We start from the raw sequence: 25,111 nt of genomic DNA, 5'->3' as shown, positions 1-25,111 counted from the left end.
TAAATCGCACGACCTTCCTTCTGCAAAACTCCCTTATGAAGGGGGCGGGAAGTGTGTGGAAGCTAATATATCTCCACTGGCTTTGATTTATACTTTCCCGATACTTAAAAAAAGGTATACGATTCGATAACATAAATACGCATAAATAGCATTTCGAGCCGAACGCTCTTGAAAAGAAGATTCTGTTCAATTTCAAATTCATTATACCTAGTTCCCGACGGGCTTATTTGATATTTTCTCATGCGAATATTATGAGTAGGGTTGAGTAAATCGCGAACAACTAAAAATAAGATTTGTATGGAAATTTTGCATGGGCAGTTCACAACGCCTACTATGTAAGACAACGTCCGCCGGGTCGACTAATGAAAAATTAGTTGGAAAAATCTCACTTTAATATTTCCACCCGGGGAGCTTAATTTCGCCCAATACCAATCAATTTCCGGATTGCGCTTCTATGATTAAGTGAGAGATGTTGTAAAAACTCTTTTGATTCTTCAACCAGAGAAAATCTATAGATACAGAAAATGATCTTATTTATTAATGTTTATTGCACATATAACTCATGAAATAAACTTTGGTCAATAGTTCTCGGAAGATAGACTGCAAGAGTTTAATAATCCTTATATTCACTTAAGCGAAACAATTTAGCCACCCACCACTCCCACGGACATCACATAATCCTTCTTCATACATCATGGTCCGGATACCCTTCAGCAGAATTAATATCCATATCGCCATGAAATCCCACCATATCATGCACGCTCGTTCCCCTCATTCAAACAAACGGTTCACCCTTCAACCAGCAATTATTTATGCGGTATTAAAATACCGAAAAGTGACAAATAGTTATTTTATGTTCCGACCCTGCATGAAGCACCTCCCTGGCCAAGTCGGTAGTCACCCTTCCGAACTTCATTAGTCAAATTAGGTTGTTGTGTTGTATGCTTCCCCTATTCCGGCTGAAAGATGCGGCCGAGATTCACTTTCCGTGCGCTCATCTCGCATCTGCATCAAATTATGATTATTATTTTATGGTCGCCTTTGTGTCCCACACCACACTGAACCCTTGGAATTGGAAACGTTTAGGGAATATGTAGTCCTTCCTAACCCGTACTAAGTATCTCAATAGAGAAAAGTGATAAAACTTCCATCAGCCCGATTGGATTCTGCTTACCATCGTTATCGTTCATGGTGTCCTCCTGGAGGATCGGGCTAGCTGACCCACACGAAGAGGTGCTGTGGGTGTGCTGTTTGACCGGCGAGTTATCCTGGCCGGCGCCTCCACCACTGGTGCTGTTCGGGCAGGCTCCGTTCGAGTTTTGATGCGCCGGAGATCCTCCCCCGCTGGGTGAGTGCTGTTCGCTCGTGTTGGAGTGGTTCGATGACTGGGTGGCGTTGAGATTCTCCGTAGAGCTCAGGTTGTTGTTGCTAACTAAGGGGCTGTTGTTATTGTTGTTACTGTTGGCGCTTGCGATGGCTGCTGCCGCTGCCGCCGCCGACGCATTGTGACTAGCTACACTGACTCCGTTGAGACCCAACGAAAGACCGTTGGCCAGGCCGTGCATGGCGTGGTGGGGATGGTGCGGGTGGTGATGCGGAAGGCTGTTGACCAGCGACGAGACTTGACTGTGGTGATGCAGGAATTGACTAGTTGGCAGCGCCGGGGTTGGCAGGATGCTGGGGCCATAACGTGAAGGGGATAATAGCGCAAGCGACACCGGCGGACTGAAATAGAGATACAAATAGTCAATTCATAGTTATATTATACAATTTCCCATGGAGTTTCCCACAACTCACGCGTAATAATTGTGATGCCAATGGCATTCACATCCCAATTTTACTCAATTTGATTATTCTGAGAAAAGGCGTAAAAGTCACGCTGCTGGGAACGGAGACTCACTAGGGAAAAAAAGCCACACTCTGATGCGGCAAATACTTACCCAAAAACGCCAACCGCGACCGCAGCTTCCCGTAGGGCACGTCCTTGTTCCATATCACGCAGAGCCTCCGGTCTGATTGTTGCCGTGTTACGTGGTTGACGCTCATTTTGGACCGCTACTCGCGTGAACGATTTCCACCGGTTGCCGAAATCAGCCCAAGCAAGTGTCGCACATGCAAAAAGAAGAAAAAGAAACGGGAAAATGCCTCAATCAGATGATGATGGCGATGATCATGGACCATGGAAGTTGCAGCATGCTGCTTGCTTGTATGAGCGGCATTTTTATGCATAATTAATTTTCTCTGATGATGTGATTTACCCTGCGTGGTTTTTTGTGGCGTCTCCTTTCTGGCTGACGACGTGTGCGTTGGTTTGAAGATTAACACTTTTCAAGGGTTAAACGAGCGCAGCGAATGTAGCAAATGGACACGTGTCGCTCCTCGGGAAGGGTTTATCACCGGAAGAGTGAGGTGGGTCTCATCAAATATTCTACAAAACCAACTGCTTCCGCACACACGAACTTTGTATCTTCCAGAGGCAAGTTCCGCGCAATTATTATGCACAAATTCACCGCCGCCGTCGGAGGTGGTCGGTTTGCTCATAAACAGCATTGAACCAATTTGCAGTAAATAGCGTTACAATAATTAGTGGCTTTGTAGTCCGCTGCCGTGCGGCGACATGTGTTGAGCAATCGGGCAGGGGGATGAAGACGCGTGTCTTACATGGAGACCGTATTGCGCCCCGGCTATCTATCGAGATCGTTATCGACGCTTGGCTGAAACCGGGTCAACCGAATTTTCGGATGGATGGCAGATCATTTGAATAAACAAGGGACTGTTGTGTGACACTTTGACAACGCTTGTTGGTTGTTTGAAGTGTTGGGAAATGTGTACTTTGTGATGTTGGCTTAACCTAGACGTTTTTGTTTCTACTGAAGGAAAGTGAAAGCGAGGAACACAGATCGATTAATAATTATCATACGTACATCCTACTCTTCCAAATAGGATTAAACGAGCAATTTTTGAGCCTGTCCGCACAGGTCGTTGATAGTTGAAAAAATTCGAAAAAATGGACACCGGGAAAGAGCACGCAATTTTATTAAAGGATTCTTTTACCCACTTTGAACACACCTAACATGCCAGCCCCACTTGATGTATAGCTTTGACAAGTTGGTGCATCCTTACTACGTACAGCAATCGCACCGCCTTGACTATCAGCGTTTTTACAATGCGGTATTATGATTTTTATGAATCTTACTTATTAAAATTTATTCTCCTTTCTTAATAGAATTTTATCAGCCCCCTGTTGAACAACTGTAATCTCTTTCTGGAAATTGCTGGACAGCGGCATAATGAAACGTTTAGATAGCTTCGCAATTAATGTGCTTTTTGAAATGTGCTCTATTTTAGAATATTTCCAAGATTTGAGTCTAAGAGAAAACGCAGATACACCACAAAGTGGTTCGTGACTTATGAATTGTGTAGATGTAGTCTAAGTCTTGCCAGCATAGCAGCTTGTTCATTGCCTTCAATGCCACAATGGCCAATGGAACGCAATACAGGTTCACTTTAACCCAAGGATTGGAGTTACTGAACACATTCCCAAACGACTGTAAACGTGCAAGTTGCTGATTCCAAAGCATCCAATACTTCGTCTTCATCCAGTTGTGAGGCTTACTAGGGGCTTCAGAAGAAACTCCAGTCAATAAGATTCACCCGCACCAAATCCATCATGTACAGAACGCTCTTAAGAAAGGTGATCCTCTACGGACATACGACTTGAATCATGCTCTAGGACTTGCACTCGGGGTATTCGAGAGACGATCATCTTTGGCGGTGCGCAAGAAAACGGTATGTGGCTGCCACGGATGAATTACGAGCTCGCTCAACTCTAAAGCGAACCCAGTTTTCAGAAGATTAGTATCCTAGTAGCACAACTCAGAACGTAAGTAACTCATATATTTGAGTTGTATTCGAGCAATAGAAACATATTCACAACATGTGTGTTACCTGGGAAAGCTGTGAGAATACGATTGGCAGGGTATGTTGGAAGAATGCTGAACAACAGCCCTGCAAAGATGATGTTCGCTTCCGACCATGGAGAAAAAAAGATGTGGAGAGCAGCGAGCTAGATGGGCGGACCATGTACGATTTGTTTTGCGTGCAGCGCAATCGAGAATGGAGAGATTTGGCCTCGAACTCTCTATTGTGGCGTCAAATTGTTGATTCAGTATTATCTGTTTAGAGTAAATCAAATAAATGAAAATTGTGATGAAACCAGGCTCGAATTATAAAACTAATACTACGGCAGTTTCTGCGCGATCTCTGCTGACACATACCAAGCCTTTCTGGCGTATGACAACGCCAATTTCACTTTAGAGTTAAATATTTGAAGTTTGATGCGATGACTAAGCTATTTGGATCTCCATATATTTCGTAAACTCGGTAAAGCAGTACTAGCTTTCTTGATCCATGTCCTTATATTAAGCTTGGTTCTGCCGTTCAACGCTAATTGGTTGCTAAGATATTGAAAGTGTTCACTGTTCAACCTTCTTCATTGCTTGTCCGGCTACCGCAAAGTTGAACAAGTTGTTCGTTGACATCCAACGATTTGGTCTTGTAGACGTTGATCGTGAAAGCTGCGCAGTGAAACGTTTAGCCAGGTCATTCAACTTATTCTGCACCAGAGCGTCGATGCGCTAATAGAGCTAATCGTCAACCAAATCGAAGTCGTTTAGGTACTCCATAGTAATAGGTTGGCAGAGCAGCCCACGGCATGGTACACGGTCAATCGAACCCATCATGACCTCGTCGATTACGATAAGGAACAGTAGCGAAGATATAATACACCCTTGTCTCACTCCAGCGACTACCTAGATGGAGTCAGACAAAGCTTATTAAATTTTTCAGCTTATTTAATTTTTCACGTCTCATGACGTCATAGTTTGTATTATCGGAGCCAATCTTCGCATTTATTTCGCCTTTGTAAATCCTGATGTCACCCTTCGAAACTTTATCCACGACTGCATTCAATTCGATGTAAAAGATTTCCTTGGTCTGTAACTTGGCAACATCGACCGGTGCATAACATTGGATTATCGTGAGGTTCCTAACCCGTGTGTTCTGAATCTGACAATGATTATTCGCATTAATTGATTCCCACTTGATAAACGCCGCTAAACTGTGCGCTAAGCGGGAAATGACTAAAATAAAAACTCCCTCTAGAAAATTAGAAATTTTACATAAAATAGGAAATTGCCCAGGGTATAAGCAACAAGGCAATATACAATTTCCATAAAAAATGTTTAATTTCCATAAGCAAAATCTTACACGAATTAAAAATGTATTAGCACTTTTAAAAGCAAATGTTTCATTAAAAAAAATACAAAATTTCCATCAATAAATCAATATTAGCAATTATAACATTTTCGACAAATTATTTTTCCACAAAGCATAAAAAACTTCCCACACACAATAAAATCAAGAAAGCGCAATGAAAAAATATAAAAATTTCCTTGGGAAAACATTAATAAGCAATAAAACTTAGATTTTTTTTCCATAGATGACATTCTTCTTTTAAAGAGTTTATTGTTCATGGAAAATTGCTATTGATATTGCTATAAAAATGCTATTTATTTTTGTATTGTGGAAAAATCTGAATTATTTATGGAAATTTTATAATTATTTGATTAAGAAAACTATTTTAAGTTTTTTAGCGGAATGTCTTCACTTGTCATAAGACTATTCGCATTTAATTCCACCACTTGATTGAACCTTGACAGATACGTATTTCGACCTCAACAGTAAGGTCGTCTTCAGTACTCTTCGGTACAATCAAGTGGTGGTAAATTTCTTATTTTTTCTATGGAAATGTTTAATTCTTTATGGAAATTTCATTTTGCTGCCACAAGAAACCAACTCTTCTGTGACGGGGAGAGATGTTCTCTCGAATACCGGAACATTGGTTGGTTTCCCAACCGTTTTTTTATATTTCGAGAACAGTAGATTGTTGGCCCAATGCCCCTAGATATAGCTTCCGAGGAATAGCTTTTCTTACTCTTCTGCTCGATGCCAGAACAGAAACTGCTGGACCCACATCTATGTGGTGAAGAGACGCTCGATCAGTCGGGTCAGATTTGTTTAGCGTCCCACTCCCTACAGGACCGGGATAGTGCGTTTTGAGCGGCAAACGGTCTATTTGTTAGACCTGCTTGCGGGTGCCCGGGTAGAGGTATGCGCCGGTCTGCAAATCATGCAAATCATCGGCGGAGACGGCGGATTTTTTCGGAATATTTTCAAATTAAATGACTTCCTCCTTAAATTGTTTAACTTGTGACTTTTTACTGGAAATGCTTTGAAGTTCCCAGCGATTTTTTTTTTTGCAATTTCCGGGGGAAGCTCTTTGCAACTCTTGAGGAATTTCTTCAGAAAAAATGCGGATTTTAATGGGAAACTCTTTGAAATTTTCACAATAAAAAATCGGGGTGTCCGCGGAAAATCGTTTAATGTGAACCTTCAAGAATTTTTTTTTGAAATTTCACAGAAAATTTTCAAAATTTGAATATAATATGGTGAAAAATAGCTGTTTTTCCAAATAGATTGTTTGGTCAGAAATGTAGATTAACTGATATGGTCGTTTGGCAGAAAGAGTCATTTGACCGAAAATGTCATTCGTTAAACACGTAATGTAGCCGAAAATATCGACCCGTTTAGATGAATACAACGGCACATAGCCTAATAGGAACATTTGGTCACGATCGGAACGATTTTCATACAATCGCATCATCATGTGGAGGACTCCCGTCTGATGTAATATTAGAAATTATGAAAGTGGTAAAACTTCTATCAGCGGGAATCTCGAAGTCCAACGAGAAGAAACAGTTATTGAGTATCCAGGATGGATAATAAATCAACCAACTGGTTGCAGTGGAAAATGTGCCCAATAAGGAAAAAAAAACCCAGGATGTTCGGCTGAAGAGTTTCAAAAAAACAGGAGCACCGTCTTCGACCAAAGGTCGTACAGACTGAACACTTAACACCTAGTATGAGACAACGGACAGGACACATAACACCCAGTGGACCAGTGGAGAATTTTTCGATCACGAAAAGTTTCCTCCTTACCGGGGCGGGAATCGAACCCACACTCCATAGCACATGCGTCTGGACTATTGACGTCGCTAACCGCACGGCCATGAAGGCCACGCTGTTGATTCGCGATCGCATCGTGACAATTGAAGGTGAATGATAGAAGGTGACAATTATCAAAAAATAACAAATTTATTTTATTTATCAAATCAAAGAGCATCTGATTATAATGCGCAATTTTGAATTTAGTGTCGTGCTGCAAGGGTAGGCAAATTTCTAAACAAAATGATCGAAAAATGCATGTTAGTATCTCCTAACTGATTAGTAAACACTTGTGCAGGACCTAATAATAAACAACCCAAATGAACCAAAGCTCTTCAGAATCGTACTTCCGAGTCGAGTCAAGTATGAGACATTAAAAACGGTTCAGATCGGGATACGTATCTGTAAGGATTGCCATGTAGCGGAATTGAACGGAACAGTACTAAAACTCGTCGTATGACAGGCTACTCAAAGGTTTGAATTACATTTAATGCAAGTAATTATTTATATGCTGAAATGATTGATTTATGAAAGGTTCAAATTTCTATACCAAAACACATTGAATGTTAATCCTGTGAACCAAACTTAAATTACACGTGAATGCTTTCTAAAACTAAATACTAATTAACTTTAACCATTTTTTTTTTGTTAAATATCTTGGCTGTGCATATGCACAGCACATGTTTCTAAATGAATAAATTGATATGAAATTTGCGAAAAAGAATCCACGTGTCTTGGAGGGACTTGAACCCTCAACCTCCTACTCTCTAGATAGGCGTGATAACCCCTACACACCAAGACCACTTAAAGGTCACGTTTGGCCAACCAAGATATTTAACAAAAAAAATGGTTTTCGTACGGCCGAGTTGCTGAATAATTTGCAATTAATTGTAATCAAGTGTCGGTCTTCCACCGTCATTAGTCGCCTGAGTACACGCGATCGGATGCGTAGAGCAATCACACTCATCACATGCTTTAGCCAAGCAAGCCTTTGGCACAGCAGAGTGTGTTTGATTCGCACTCTATACAAATCCGCCCGACTGACACCAAATTTATGCCGCCGACTAACACCAATTGCAAGAGAGTTCGTGGGGCAGTACCAGGCGGGATTTATGGGTGAACGCTCCACCACAGACCAGGTGTTCGCCATACGTCAGGTATTGCAGAAATGCCGCGAATACAACGTGCCAACACATCATCTATTTATCGACTTCAAAGCCGCATATGATACAATCGATTGGGACCAGCTATGGCAGCTAATACACGAAAACGGATTTCCGGATAAACTGATACGGTTGATCAAGGTGACGATGGATCGGGTGATGTGCGTAGTTCGAGTTTCAGGGCGAGTTCCTTCGAAATGCGTAGAGGGTTACGGCAAGGTCATGGTCTTTCGTGTCTGCTATTCAACATCGCTTTGGAGGGAGTAATACGAAGGGCAGGGATTGACACGAGTGGTACGATTTTCACGAAGTCCGTCCAGTTATTTGGTTTCGCCGACGACATTGATATCATGGCACGTAACTTTGAGAGGATGGAGGAAGCCTACATCAGACTGAAAAGCGAAGCTAAACGGATTGGACTAGTCATCAACACATCGAAGACGAAGTACATGATAGGAAGAGGCTCAAGAGAGGTCAATGTAAGCCATCCACCACGAGTTTCTATCGGTGGTGACGAAATCGAGGTGGTTGAAGAATTCGTGTACTTGGGCTCACTGGTGACCGCCGATAACGATACCAGCAGAAAAATTCGGAGACGCATAGTTGCTGGAAATCGCAAGACGTTCCGATCGAATAGAGTTCGCCGCCGTACCAAACTGACTATCCACAAAACGCTTATAAGACCGGTAGTTCTCTACGGACACGAGACCTGGACGATACTCGTGGAGGACCAACGCGCACTGGGAGTTTTTGAAAGGAAAGTGTTGCGTACCATCTATGGTGGGGTGCAGATGGCGGACGGTACGTGGAGGAGGCCAATGAACCACGAGTTGCATCAGCTGTTGGGAGAACCATCCATCGTTCACACCGCGAAAATCGGAATACTGCGGTGGGCCGTGCACGTAGCCAGAATGTCGGACAGTAATCCGGTGAAAATGGTTCTCGACAACGATCCGACGGGAACAAGAAGGCGAGGTGCACAGCGGGCAAGGTGGATCGATCAGGTGGAGGACGATTTGCGGACCCTCCGCAGACTGCGTGGTTGGCGAAGTGCAGCCATGGACCGAGCTGAATGGAGAAGACTTTTATGTGCAGCACAGGCCACTCCGGCCTTAGTCTGATAATAAAAAAATATAAATAAACACAATAAAATCAAGAAAGCACAATGAAAAAATTTAAAAATTTCCTTGGAAAAGCATTTATAAGCAATAAAACTTATTAATGAGATTTGTTTTCCATACATGACTTTCTTCTTTTAAAGAGTTTATTGTTCATGGAAAATTGCTATTGTTATTGCTATAAAAATGCTATTTATTTTTGTATTGTGGAAAAATCTGAATTATTTATGGAAATTTTATAATTATTTGATTAAGAAAACTATTTTAAGTTTTTTAGCGGAATGTCTTCACTTGTCATAAGACTATTCGCATTTAATTCCACCACTTGATTGAACCTTGACAGATACGTATTTCGACCTCAACAGTAAGGTTGTCTTCAGTGTCTCGTACTTGAATCGACTTGACTTGACGAAGTCGAGTCAAGTACGAGACACTGAAGACGACCTTACTGTTGAGGTCGAAATACGTATCTGTCAAGGTACAATCAAGTGGTGGTAAATTTCTAATTTTTTTTATGGAAGTGTTTAATTCTTTATGGAAATTTCATTTTGCTGCCACAAGAAACCAACTCTTCTGTGACGGGGAGAGATGTTCTCTCGAATACCGGAACATTGGTTGGTTTCTCAAACGGTTAATTATATTTCGAGAACAGTAGGTTGTTGGCCCAATGTCCCTAGATATAGCTTCCGAGGAATAGCATTTCTTACTCTTCTGCTCGATGCCAGAATAGACACTGCTGGACCCGCATCTATGTGGTGAAGAGACGCTCGATCAGTCGGGTCAGATTTGTTTAGCGTCCCACTCCCTACAGGACCGGGATAGTGCGTTTTGAGCGGCAAACGGTCTATTTGTTAGACCTGCTTGCGGGTGCCCGGGTAGAGGTGTGCGCCAGTCTGCAAATCATCGGCGGAGGCGTCGGATTTTTTCGGGATAATTTCAAATTTAATGACTTCCTCCTTAAATTCTTGAACTTGTGACTTTTTACTGGAAATGCTTTGAAGTTTCCAGCGATTTTTTTTTTCAATTTCCGGGGAAGCTCTTTGCAACTCTTAACCTTAATGGGAAACTCTTTGAAATTTTCACAATAAAAAATCGGGGTGTCCGCGGAAAATCGTTTAATGTGAACCTTCCAGCGGGAATCTCGAAGTCCAACTAGAAGAAACAGTTATTGAGTATGGGGAGCTATGAAACAATTTGTAGGAGTGATTGGACCGAATATGACGAGCGAAGACAGCGTCGAAAGCAGCAGAAGAATGTAAAGGATGAAGCCAGTAAACGGAGGAAACCCATAAAAAACCGTCAGAAAATTATTACAACCAGAAACAAAAATCAACGCGGTGCTTAGGGTTGTGGTAGCGGTAGTACCGGTACCGAAAATGCCGTCACCAATGAGAACCGGTATTTACGGTTCTGAGAAAAATAATAAAAATTTATTTTATTTTGAATTAAATTCTAATAGGGTAAAACGACCTATTATAGCGGCGTTTAAGCCCTCCTTAAGCCCCCTCAAAACAAAATTGATTTCGAAAATTCTTCAAAAATGAACTGTTTATCTTTTTCCACATTGTAATAGTTGAATAGGATGCTTGTTAACTCTAGTTTCGTAAATATTACGTCAACTGTGCTAAACTTATGTTGTTTTGTTTTTATCACATTAAAAACAAACTACCCCAATGAAGGGACGCTGTTGCCTATTTTTTGAAGGTCAGTCCTATTGTTGCGGTATTGCCTGTATTTCTTATGGAGAGCGATACCACAACAATAGGACCTTAGCACTACCGCAATAATAGGCTCAAAGGAAGCAATTTTTTAATGGAAAACGTTGATTTTATATCATTTTGAACGGAATTTTGACAAACAAAAGGTGTTCTAGAGGTTGATTCCAAGGGTTTTAACGGATCCATAATTGTTTTTAATGGTATTATATCCAGGATGGACTATTTAAACACTACCGCAACATTAGGACATACCACAACGATAGGACGTTTTATCCTATGGAGGAACTGGGAACAAATTTGAATATTTATTTTATTTATCAAATCAAAGAGCATCTGGTTCTTCTTATTCTTCATCATCTTCTTCTTCTTCTTCTTCTTCTTATTGGCATTACATCCCCACACTGGGACAGAGCTGCCTCGCAGCTTAGTGTTCATTAAGCACTTCCACAGTTATTAACTGCGAGGTTTCTAGCCCATTGCATTCGTATATCATGAGGCTAGCACGATGATACTTTTATGCCCAGGGAAGTCGAGACAATTTCCAATCCGAAAATTGTCTAGACCGGCACACCGGGGATCGCACCCAGCCACCCTCAGCATGGTTTTGATTTGTAGCCGCGCGTCTTACCGCACGGCTAAGAAGGGCCCCATTCTATTAGTATGTCCACAGTAAAACATTTGAAAGCTTTTTTATGTCGATCAATTGCATAACTATGTGTCTTGTGTGGTAAGCACATAGGATCCACTATGATAAGAGAGTTGAGCACATTTCTCACTCGGAAGCATCTTAGATAAAGAATCGAACTTGGCATCTGCGAATTGGTAATCTTACGCTTATGCTCACAAGGATAACTTCGGAAACATGTTTCCACAAGTAGTAGGGCAATAGTAAGTTTTCGCACAAGAATGAAACCGTGGAACCTTAATTTTCTATTTTGTAACCACTAGTGTTCTTCAGCTCAATGTGGGCTCATCCTTATTCGATGTTGAAGACATAGAGTAAGAGAGGACATCTATATACTCGACTATTTTTAATCACTTACTGGTTTACTTTTTCGATGGCAACCCTTCTTGAAGGCCCATCAGCTTATAATAGCATGCTTTCGGAATATTTCAAAAATGTTGATACTTATCCAGTTTTCCCGAGCGATAACGACCACCAACTTGACTCTGGATAGTTTTGGATGACGTTCCTTTGGTGGTCAACCGCACCCAAAATTCCGAGCATTTTAAACAATGTGGTAAATAAGAAGCTGTGGATGCAATAGATTCACACTTTCCCATTTGCTGCATTGCTCAGATTGCTCCTTCTCACTTCTTTCTTCTTCCTTTTACTTATTTTCTTGTCCTTCAAGCTTCTTCCTTCTTCTCCCATTAAGCTTCTCCCTATTCTCTTTTCTGTTCTCTTTCTTCACTTCTTTCTTCTAACTTCTCCCTTCTCATTTCTTACTTTTCACTTTTCTCTTCTCATTTCTATCATTTTACTTTTTACTTTTTTTTTCTACTTTTTACATCTTACTGCTCACTTCACACTATTGAAGTGAAGTCGTCGTCCTCTGGGAATGTGATATCTGGGAGAGCTACCAAACGCCTTTTGTTCTACCTTAACTCTAATTTTATTATCTACTTACATACTATATATATACATGATCAGGTAACTATCGAGAGGTAAATATTCATAATTATTTACCTATCGATGAGCTGCCTGGTTTTCATTGTCCTGATCCACGTTGACGGGTAGATGCTTTGAGACAATGTGGGTGTAGATCACCACACTATTCACTCCTAACTTGTCATTCGACCTAATGACCGTTCGACCAAATGGCCATTCGGCCTAATGACCATCGTTCCCACCTTCTTGGAAACATCTGTTTTTGAAACAATTCTTAGAATTTTGATACCCATATTGTTTCTTCTAAATGAGTTGGTGGCCATTTCAGGGCCTCCGGGAACCTGTTCCAAGATGGCCGTTCCGATTGCCATGGTATAAACTAGTTGGAAACATGTTTCAGAAACAATTCCAAGAATGTTGATACACATATTGTCAGGGTTTCTTCTACATGAGTTTGTGGCCACTTCAGGCCCTCCGGAAATGTGTTCTAGGATGGCCGTTCCTATTGCCATCAACCCTATGGTCTAAACTACTTAGAAAACATGTTTCCAAAGCGATTCCAAGAATTTTGATACCCATATTGCCAGGGTTTCTTCTAAATGGGGTTGTGACCACTTTAGGCCCCACGGGAACCTGCTCCAGAATGACCGTTCCGATTTCCATCAACCCTATGGTCTAAACTACTTGAAAAACATGTTTCCGAAGCAATTCCTAGAATGTTGATACCCATATTGCCAGGGTTTCTTCTAAATTAATTTGTGGCCACTTTAGGCTCCACGGGAACCTGTTCCAGAATGACCGTTCCGGTTGATATCCATCCTATGGTCTCAACTACATGGAAAACATGTTTCCGGAACAATTTTAAGAATTTTGATACCCATATTGCCAGGGTTTCTTCTAAATGATTTTGTGGCCACTATTGGGCCCACGGGAACCTATTCCGGGATGTCCGTTCCGAGAGCAAATGATCAGGTGGTCCTCATACATTTTGAAGTCATAATCCTCGAATTTTCTACGAAACTGGTAACTTAGGTTACAAGACACCATCATTTGGTTTCTATAACATCAGCATATCCATTTTTGAGACATGGTCTAGCAAATCCGGAATTCCGGTAACCAGGTAATCCAAATCGGTTCAATGTGGCATAGATCGGATAGAGGACGAATTTCTGAATCCATAGCTAACAGAATCGTCCAAATCGGTTGAAAACTGACGAAGTTATGATCATACCAAGAACGTGGGTACCCGGGTACCCTGTCGGTACGTTACGGGGTAAAAATATTCAGAAGCCCCTCCCCAAGCCCCCCCTTACTGGATTTTCATTTTGATATCACCCAAACCTAAATTTTGCCGAGTTTGAAGATGTCACGGAGTTTCAAGTTCCTGCGATGCTTAGAACCCTAAAAAAATCACTTGAAAACGAAAAAGGTACCCGGGTACCCTGTCGGTAACATAAGGGTTAATTTGACTGTCGTCGAGAGAAAGTGAGCATTTCTGGCAAAAGATTTTTTGGTGTTGTTTCTGTTAGTCTTTGGTTTTGCTTCTATAAGTAATTGGAAATGAAAACGATTTTTTTTCCGGTCCACCATAAAAAGGTGGATCCAAGATGAATTTTCTTCAAAGTGCAAAACTTGATCGTTTGGCTACAACAGAAAGTTAGATGGAATCACTAACAGCAACTAGGGAGTGAGTGCTAGTAATGGCCCGTGCGTATAATGGACCCCCCGAACAAAAGCCAAAAGTTAACGCTGGAATCAATGATTTCCTGCAAATTTGCATTAGTTAAAGTTGCTTCACATATCAGGGTAGTTGTTACATGCAATTGTTTTGGGTAGGGATACTAAAATTAAGTTATATTAACTAATTTGTAAAAATAAATACGTTGGAGGGTCCATTACTAGCACACAAGGGGGGGGGGGTCCATAATAGGCAACAGGAACATGTGGAAATGGAACATGTAAATCAAATGGGGGGACTATAATACGTATGTAAACAAACTTTATGTTGCTTATTATGGTCCCGGGGGTGGCCCTAATAGGCAATCTGGCTACATTATTTTGAAATACTTATTTTAGCAGTAAAAATGAATGTTTTAGCATGTTTTATGTACGAAGCGCATTGCTGATTACTTTTACTTGTCATCTGGTGTCACATCTAGCGAAGCGATTGAAGTAAATTTCCGTCCTTAAAGGGTCCATTACTAGCACTCCCTCCCTAGTCCATTTTTGCTATCAACCCCTACTGTTAAAAAAATGCTGGTCCTGAGAAGAACCAATTTGTTTCCCCAATGTGCCTTTATAATAAATAACTGTTACCAAACGCTCATCGGAATCTTGCGTTGAAATTTTACTTCGTGCTGTTATTTTCCGTCGGCCACTCGATGACTTCACGCTAAGACGCCACAATTTGGAATAAATTTTCAGCATCGCCACTGGTGGTTCGGAACCGTAACAGACGCCACTTTTGTAATGAACCCTTTCTTCACATAAACTGATGGTTCTTCGAGGTTGAGTGATCTGCAGCAACCACGCCGATAACCAAAGATGCCATTTTCCGTTGAAAATGCTACCAGCGCCAGCGTGCTGCTATGTCCGCTCTGCGTGGAATCTTGTTCGAACTGAGCGTTAGATCCAAACCCACATAAATCCGTTGAAGCGTATACTGCCGCTAACCACAAGTCAGACTTATCTGTATATGGCGCCCATATACAGATAAGTCTGACTTGCGGTTAGCGGCAGTATATATTGAAACTTGAGAGTACCAGAGCTATCTGGATTTCGAATAACTATTTCGCTTCTCGATCCTTTCAACATAGGGTAACCGTACCCTTAGTGGAGGTAGCACCAATAGTGGAGGTAGTGGGGTTTTAATGAGATTTTTCCTAATTAAACACTTTACGATGGTTTCAGTTGATGCGTCGTGGTTTAAATATCCTGTTAAATACAACTTATCCTAAGATTTCGCTCAAAAAACTATTGAAAACAATGATTTTCCTTAATAAAATTGACTCCCTTGCACCTATAGTGGTGCAACTGTACCAATAGTGGCGAGTCTCATAAGAAATCAATGGATAGCACCACTATGGGAACCAAAATTAATTTTTACCGCCACTAAAGGAACAGTGTACCCATTAGCAACCCATTGCAAACGATTTGATATGTTGTTGATATTAAATGACACCAATTTCATTTTTGTTATCAAATTTATTAGTTTATCTATTGGCTAAGGTATTAAAACTTTAAATTTCCCATAATTATCAATTTAAAAAAATATTTTCTTTTGTTGATCTACTAATACCTCCACTATTGGTACCGTTACCCTACCTGTATTTTTGATTTCTACATTAAAACATTCGGATATCTTTTTTTCTCGTTGTGTTCTAAACATATTTTTTCCAGGATTCATTCTCCCTATGTCGATATATTCAATTTTTTGCAGGCTACTGGGCTTTGGGCAATGACAAACACATCAGAAACAAGAAATCATGTTTGTTTTGTTCGATTTTCACAACAATTAGTTTTTTTTCAATCTTAGTACCTATTTTAATGTTTCTTTCATTGCTCGATATTTCATTATACCTTAAAGGTCCCTTCAATATCGAATTGTGGAAACTTCTCCCATAACTAAAACTAAAACAACACCATATTTGCGACGACTGATTTAACTTCGTGAAATTTATTTTGACAAACGAATAGAAAATTATTTTAGAGCTTGTGTAGTAAAATATATTTACTTTCCATAAAACTTGACTCGAAAGTTCAGTGTAAAAAATGCCAGAATAAAACTACATTGATTCCCGTTATGACAAGGAAGAACAAGTCTCTTGAACGAACAAGCAAGGAGAAGACTTGTTATTTTGAATATGATGTAATTGTTTATACCATTATATGGTAGATATAATACTAATCCTCCGTCCTACTACAAACATGTAAGCAGTTATGTTGTTTATATTGTGTGAGACGCATTTGAAAAAGAAAAACGCCGAAAATGATAATAGCATTTCTGTATTAAGTTTATTCTGGTTTTCAAAGCATAGTTGAGATGAGAGAGCATGATTATAGACTAATTTGATGCAACAACGGTTTAATCCGTTGAATATCTTAACGATTTGGAATCCTTAACCAAATAATCCAAATAATCCTTAACCCAACCAGCAGATGACAGAATTTCATAAACTCTTGTATAAGAACGTTGCAAATTCTGTATTAAACTTAAGCACAACTTATAATTCTGTATTAGTTTAATACAGTATCTGCACGAAAAATGGTAACATTTTTTTTAAATTAAAACCTTTCAGAATCTGTTAATGCCAAGATGTTATATGTATAGATTTGTTAGATTCGTATTTTGGATGTAATACACAAATACAGCCCACATGGAATCAGATCTTTCTCTATGATGCATCGAGACCGTTGAAACGAATGCTGCAACAAATTACACAACGGCAGCAAAATGCAGCATTTCGAAACAAAATTATTGTCACATATACATACTTCCTCTAATTGGCATATGAAACCGCCAACAACCCAGTTTCCTAAACACAATTTGCACACAAAAAGTTCTACAACTGAAATGTTATTAGTTTCTCTGCTTCTTGTCCAAAAGTGAATTATCACTTCACATCCCTTCCTGATCGTACACGCCATACAAATAGTGCATCACTCCGTGTTTGTTATGCAAAAATGTAACCAACAGCAATTTGTGACCGAGCACCCGCAAATTGAACCGAAAGCAGATTTAACCTTTTTCCTCCGACATTCAAACGTTGAGTAGGTACTGTCATCGCTCTGCAGGTGGCACGGCCAAACACGAACAACAACGGTGAGACAGTTTGTTTTTTTTTGTACCCTGCACATAGTTTGTGGAGGGCCGAACATTCCTTCTGTCTGTTTTCGCCACAAAATAGAAAATGTAATTTCCCGCGGCACGTGTTTTGTTTCATGGCGTTCCGGCCCACACCCGGCCTCCCCGTGGCGTGAGATGCGCGCAGCTCCGATCCCTGGCGGTTTGGAGTGCCCTATAGGGTAAAGGATGTATTTTGGACCACCCTTACGGAAGCTCTTATTTTGGACCACCAAGGGGAATTTGCACTCAGTGGTCCAAAATATGAGCCGTCGAACTGGTGGTCCAAAATACCTCCCTTACCCTAATAGGGGACTAGTGTGACCTTTTTTTGTGTCTTCACCGCCAGCCGTTGTCGGAGCGGCAAGCGTTACGGCGCTGAGGATTTTTTTCCGGAGCGAATCAACTTGAACCAGACCACAGTCAGTGTGGCGCACAACAACTAGATATGGAACGGGGCTCGTCATCAAACAAAATATGTTTTGCAAATTGGGTGGGTTGGAATCGAAGTTATGCTCAGTCAGGAGCAAATACAAGAGCAACGCGCTGCTGAAGTCCACCACGCTGGATGCGAAATGGGCGTCTCCGAGGCTGGAGTGAGGGTGGTTCTGGATGTGAGATTGACGAAACATGAATTCACAGAATGAACCCTGGGAAATGAACTGCCAAGAACAAGAGCCATTTGTTTTATCTGTGTGGTAATTGCGAGTGTTGGTCGAGAAGTTACTTTGTTACTCTTTTTAGAATGCATTGGACTGTGGAGAAAATCAATTGGGACTTGGAACATCTGCATGTCACTTATTTAATCCTGTTCAAGTAAGCATCGAATAATTATTTTGCCAGCTTAAAATTTTCGAGATACTAAAAAATTATCAAAATCATTATATACAAAAATAGAATGTTTTTTTCTTCCTTTCTTATTCGTATTCAAAACAACAATATTTCTATATAAATTTTAAGGGGTCTGTGATAATTCTCGAACGAACTTCTGTGAAATTTGATTTTAGAATTTGTTCATTATTTCATCATTTTTAATTTCAATGTTATTAAGAAGGTAACAAATTATGAATCCTTCTTCATGTACACGAAAGGTACAATCACACCAAGCATGAATAAGTTGTGCCTTTTTACCATTCTTTGCGTGATGCTATCTGCCCTTTTATACAACGAGGAAATGACAAAAGCTGGATGGAAAAGTTGGTGCCACTCGTTAAGCAAACAACCGGAGCTTCTGGCTGTGAAAATGCCTTCGGGTTAAGAAAATTTACAAACGACCAACGCTCCTCCCCAGCGCAACTGAGTGCCGACCGCCCGCCCCTGCCGCCGGGCGGCTGGCCGGAGTCAACAAAGTGGGACGACGAATCCGTGTGATCGTGATGTGGGAAAATTGAAAATAACGATGCTGAAACAAAGCTGCTTTCGCGCTGCTGCTTCCGGATCCGATTTTTATCATTTCTTGTAAGAGGGCCAGGGGCATCGAGCATTCTGTAGGGCTGATATGGTTGTAATCAAATTTGAAGTGCTTAAAATCTTACTGGCGTCGTTGCGACAGGTAAGAGGATTGTTCAAGACTCGTGTGATAATCGTGGATTTTTGCGTCAGCAAACAAGATACGCTACACCAATCGGAGCGTGGAGTAAAAATCGGATAAATAATGGTTTTAGAATATCAATTGTGAATCAAATTTCAAATAAACAATAGAAGTGTAAATCGTTCAATATACGTACATTGGTTAGGGTAGAAAGGCAGCAAGCGTACAGATGTTAAGTTGGATGGCTTTATTCGTGGCTCATGGATTGCTGGAATTAAATGAGCAACAACAAATAAAGTCAAATAAAAGGAAAGTGAAACTGTGAATATTTGTACATCCAATCAGCGTTTGTTGGATTTTCTTACAATTCTGTTTAGGTGCCCACCAAAGTCTGTATAGTAATTGGGCATATGCAAAACGCTTGAACATTATCCAATATTGTATTAGGCCTCATGATTTTGAAAACTTTTCAACAATGCCTGTATAAGACCTTATTTTTTAAAATTAGTATCTAATGGTTTCGCGTATCCCCAGATCTTATACAGAATCATAAGCAAGTCAAACATCCGCTGGTTGGGAGTACGAATTTATTTCAATAGTGGTAAATTAGTTTCACAAATTTTTGAATTGCGATACAACATCAATCTATTTCCTTCAATTGCTATGTCTTCACTCTTCAGTAGATAGATTATTTTCATTGGCTAATCAGAATAGTTTCATCGCAGATATAGAACATCGAAATGTAGGGAGTCTAGACAAGTTATGGCAAAAGTAAATGGAAATGAAACGAAAACTTGTCAACTCATGCATCATGGTGTTTTTTTTTGCAGTCCGAAACATGGAACAAAGATTTCGGAACTTTAAACAATTTGTACAGTGTGCTCTGTATTAGAACAAAATTAGTCTAGATAAAATCACCCAGTCTTGATAGTTACTGTCAGTGATATTATATATTTTATCATGAAACTAGCAGAGCTTGAGCTTGAGCTTGAGCTTGATTGACTGCTCGTAGTTGCTACTCCATTATGACCAGATCAGCTGTTCTTGCACAGGGAACCAACAGATGTTTGCTTGGGACTAGCACACATCTTCAATGTACAAGTACTGGTGATCTCATTTGTTAGGTCATACTGGCGCCTGCCACGTCAGAATGCAAGTCAATGTTGGGAAGGGGGAGGAAATGATGATGCAATCACTCGCCCACTGCAAGCAATATACCTCTGCACTTGCCACGAGTTCATGCGGAATTTGTTGGAGTTTCTGGGTTAGGTTGGAGAGGCAGAGGTCCGTCTTGGTTAACGAGCTGCCAATGTGATAGATAGGAGAAGGTAACTGATGGAATTTCTAGTTGGATGTAGGAAACGAGCTCTATAGACCATTTCCAATTCTAGCAGATTACTGCTAGAATACTCAAGTTGAAGGTATAGGAATAGTAATGGAAACGGTATGGAAGTTCATTTCCAGTTCTAGCGATTGCTAGAACATGAGAAATAAAGAGAAAGATACAAAGTAGGAGAATGGAACGGACCTGGGATTGAACCCACGACCTCCTGCGTATGAGGCAGAAGCAGTAGCCATATGACTACCAAGCCCGCTATTTTATCATGAAACTAGCAGACCCGACAAACTTCGTTTCGCCTAAAATAGGATTATTCTCTGATAAGATCTCGTGTTATGAAGAAACTGGTGTTTCATTTGTATGGGAGCCCCCCTTTCCAAAGCGGGGAGGGGTCTCGAACCATCTTAAGAACCTTCCCCGGCCCCAAAAACCTCTGTATACAAATTTTCACGCCGATCGGTTTAGTAGTTTCCGAGTCTATAAGGTTCAGACAGACAGAAATTCATTTTTTAGGTATATAGAAGAGAAGATTATCTGAAAGTTCTCTCTTTTCGCTTTCGGGTGGGAACAATTTGTCCCTTGAAATATTCAAATATGTGTGCTTCAAAGTTGAAAACGTTCTTAAGCTTTTGTGATGTGAACTAAAACGTTATGTCATAAGTGAAAAATCCAATTATCAGGAAATTTGAAGTTAGCTGCGTAATCGTCAAACCAAACGTCTTTTTGTGCACAATCAGGGACGCAAACATTTTTTACCTGAGATTAAAATTTAGACTCAAATGCCATTTTAATAGTCTATTCCTTCTAAATTTGATTAGCTAATTTGATTGAAATTTAAATCATCATTCATACGGGTTTAATGTTATTTTGACATAATTGTCTAGCAATAAATCTGTGGATATTCAAAAAAAAATAATGGTGAATAATGAGTGAGAATATGGTAAAACGTGGAATGCTCTCTAGACGGAAACGAATATAGCAGATTCGCCTCTTTCAGGACAAGAAACGCCACTTAGGAGATACGGAGGGTCTGTCTTATTTGGAGGATTAAACTTAAAAGTGACAGTTCGAAAATTAAAAAATCACCCGGTCATAAGAATGGCTGGTGCTACCCAGCAATTCTAATAAGACATCGATGTAAAATGATTCGATATCTGTCAAAAGTAATATTGCTCTGCGAGCAGGGTTATTTGAAAATTATTGAACTGTCACTTTTAAGTTTAATTTCAGTTTAATTCTCCAAATGAGATAGACCCTGAGTGTTAGAAGATGGATGGTACAGCTGTGTCATTCTCAAGAAATACGCAAGTTCTATCAGCTCAGCAGCTCAACGCATGCCGCAAAGGTATCGTGCCGCGATCCGTTAAGTGCAAGGATAAGAATCACTCTTACTTTCATCTACTCAGTGACTGAGTAAAATTGTATTGCTGTCTTTTTCTTCTCAAAAAATTTGGCTCATGGTTTTGAGTAGTCCTGCTTTTGATGGAAATCGAATAATTTCCTTGAGATGAAAAAGAGTCTGTCGTCTCTTTACTCAGTCACTGAGTAGATAAAAGTTAGCGAGATTGGAACATTTTGACGGACGTACGTGAGCTGATCGGAAGCTGAAAGCAGCACTTCAAAGAAAACTTAAATGGTGTTGAAAGTGCAGACAGTGAGGGTTAAGGCAACGGAGGGAACGAACGAGACTACGATAGTTCAGCGGACAATCAGTAGCCAACTACACCATCTTGAGGGAAAGTAAGAATGCCATTCAACAGGTAAAGAACTATAAGACAGCTGGTAGAAGGAAATCATCACGATGGACCCGAAGAAGCTGGAGAGTGACAACGGACCAGATCTTTACCATACGTTAAACCCTTGAAAAAAAATACTATACGGCATTTGATAAACTCTTAACAAAATTATTTTGAAAACAATTCTAATAGATAGAATTAACTTATATGCTAATATCACCACTTTATGCAATTGCAAAAAAATATAATCCAAACACAAAACGGCGCCGAAAACTGACAAACATCATGCTTCACGAAAAGTTTTCTGTTTTACCGGAGCGGGAATTGAATTCACACTTCACAGCACATGCGTCTAGACGGATTGATGTCGCTAACCGCACGGCCACAAAGCCTATAAGGGGTGTGCCGAAGCAGAATAGCCCGCGGAGTGTCGAAGTTTTTGAACGGCTAATAAATGGACTCAACTGATTGCAAAAAAGTAACAACTGACGAGTAGTGCTTTTACTTTTTTCTGACCTGATGTTTGGGAAATTCCCTAGCCATTTTCGGTCCTGCAGTCAATGTGTATAGAGGATTTAATGATGAGCAACCCGAATATTTGAGGTACATATCGTCACAAAAATCGCAAAATTGAATAAAGCCAGAATGCAAATAATCATGTTCTATGCTGAAACGATTCTGTTCATGAAACTTTTAGATTTCAGTCCTGAATAAATTCAAAATTAATCCAGTAAACTTAACTTATTTAAATCGATTGGCTGATAGTTTGATAAATTTATTCTTGAATGCTGTCTGAAACTATTTGAAGAATATTAGATTTTTCAAGACAACGCTGTTAAAGATATTTTATCAAACTGATCAATCTATTGACCAATATGCTTGATGGATTTCCAATTGCTTTTCCCATTTATTTCGTAGATGTCACGTCATGCCTTCATCAGGTGTCAAGCTGTTTAAACTGAAAATATGTAGTTATAACATTTACATACGGTTTCTAAGATACAAGTTCAAACACCGACAGCAATAAAAATACTCCAGTACCGATATTTTTCCGATACTACACTGCCGTTCTACGCATAATTGTTACCCTTCACAGTATAAAAATGTTACAGCATATATGATGTAACAAAAAGGCTCCGTTCGATTCGACTTATTTTTCCGTCACTTTTTAAAATTACCGGTCGTCGTTACTATGCAGCTTGTATTCAATATTGCGTACAAGAAAAAGTTGAATGTAAAATTAAAGGCTATTAAACACAAAAACAAGGGTTCAAATATTTCCATTGCGTGTAACATTCAGAATTTTTAACTGTGTTGTTACCCTTGATGAAAAACTCAAGTCAATGTATCCCACTGATTTCGGAACCGATAAGATCGTAGGACATAAAACAAATCACTACTTAATAAAACGATTTTCAGTCTCTAGAATCATCAAACAACAACTGCATTTTTTCAGTGGAACAAATTGACTCAAGTTTGAGATTTTCATCAAAGGTAACATGGGACAATTATGCGAAGAACGGCAGTACAGTCTACAGAAGACTGGTCGGTACTACGAACACTTTTTGCTGAAAGTAGAAATTTCAATGGCATCTTTTTATGTAAATTTTCCATATTTGTAGTAAAAATTAATAAATTAATAAGAAAAATGAACCGTTTGTTTGAGAAACTACATATATAACAATTTTTCGGCAGTATTATGGCAAAAATTGCATTAAAAACCCATATTAATCCCCCTAGCGGAGATGGTGCTGCTAGAGACATAAAATAGGCAAAAATAACACTTTAGGGCGATAGATCCCATAATTTTCAACAATTCCCATTTGTTTGCATTCATTGCTAAACATTTTTGCTCCAAACGAATTTTTTTTCGATTTTAAACATGGAAACAGTAATTAGGAAATAACTCCGGAACGCAATGGCCGATCTGGCAAATTTTCAATAGGTAACAATGGGACCGGATTCCACGTCGAATGCAACTTGTTGCGGTCAATGATAATTACCTAAAAATTGAGTTATTTTTTTTGCGCACATACATACACACACATACACACAATCATACATACATACACACACAGACAGACGTCACTTCGGTTCGTCGAGCTGAGTCGATCGGTATGCAATACTATGAGTCTACGGGGCTTCTATAAAAAGTTTGTTTTTGGAGCGAACATATAGCTTTTCGGTAGTACACTTAGTGTACGAGAAAGGCAAAAGAAAGACAAGCAATGCTCATTGAGCATGTACTTTGAAGAGCAACTATGGAGTACTGCTTACAGTTTTCGCACTGGAAGTACCCCAGGGTGTTGAGTTTTGCCAAAAACTATTGATCTGTATCGAAGAAATCGAAAAATTCGGATTCAATTTGTTCAAAAACAGTTTTTTTTTGTTTTTTTCTCGAAACTGTGTGAAATGGATATACGCAGTTTCTCAAACAACTGATTCAATTGTCCAAAAAAGTTGAACATTTTCACTTGTCATAAGGCGAGTTTGTACCATCCCATTTAATTCCACCACTTGACTCAATAACGAGACACTGAAGACGACTTTACTGTTGAGGTCGAAATACGTATCTGTCAAGGTACAATCAAGTGGTGGAATTAAATGGGATGGTACAAACTCTTATGACAAGTGAAGACATTTCACTAAAAAGCTGAAAATAATTTTCTTAACAAATTGAACATTTTGAAAAATGTTTGCAATACAATAACTAATGAAGTCAATCGTATCTCAAATGTATCGTTTCCTGATTTATGAGCTAAAAACGACTTTCAATCGTTTCTTAATGTCGCTGATGCCAGGCATTTCAAAACCATAACCGATAGCATAACTGAACAAGAATAATTGCATTAGTTTAGTGATGAATGATAGGAAATACTATTTTCTTGCTTTTTTTTTTCTCAAATTCCCCAATCGAATAAAACAGCACAATGATTTTGAGCTAGGAAACGATGGATTAATGTTTATTAAAATAGTATCCACGAGT

General features: G+C 39.8%; 1 protein-coding gene across 2 annotated transcripts in view; it reads right to left on the bottom strand.

Moving 5' to 3' along the window:
- Nucleotides 1-25,111, bottom strand: part of LOC134212632 (photoreceptor-specific nuclear receptor-like) — a 115,716-nt gene that overhangs the window by 18,989 nt on the left and 71,616 nt on the right. Inside the window, exons 5-7 of one of the 2 annotated variants that reach the window (XM_062690648.1) lie at nt 19,247-19,318; nt 1,941-2,055; nt 1,175-1,725 (exon numbers count right to left, since the gene is read on the bottom strand). In XM_062690648.1, coding sequence (XP_062546632.1) covers nt 1,175-1,725; nt 1,941-2,055; nt 19,247-19,318 — 738 coding nt within the window. The remainder of the gene's footprint in view (nt 1-1,174; nt 1,726-1,940; nt 2,056-19,246; nt 19,319-25,111) is intronic. The other variant, XM_062690649.1, reaches the window with a different exon arrangement.

The sequence above is a fragment of the Armigeres subalbatus genome, chromosome 2 (genome assembly GCF_024139115.2).
Source record: "Armigeres subalbatus isolate Guangzhou_Male chromosome 2, GZ_Asu_2, whole genome shotgun sequence".
In the NCBI taxonomy this organism is placed as follows: domain Eukaryota; kingdom Metazoa; phylum Arthropoda; class Insecta; order Diptera; family Culicidae; genus Armigeres; species Armigeres subalbatus.
Note: the sequence above shows the minus strand (reverse complement) of the source record. Positions and strands in the feature narration are given on the sequence as shown.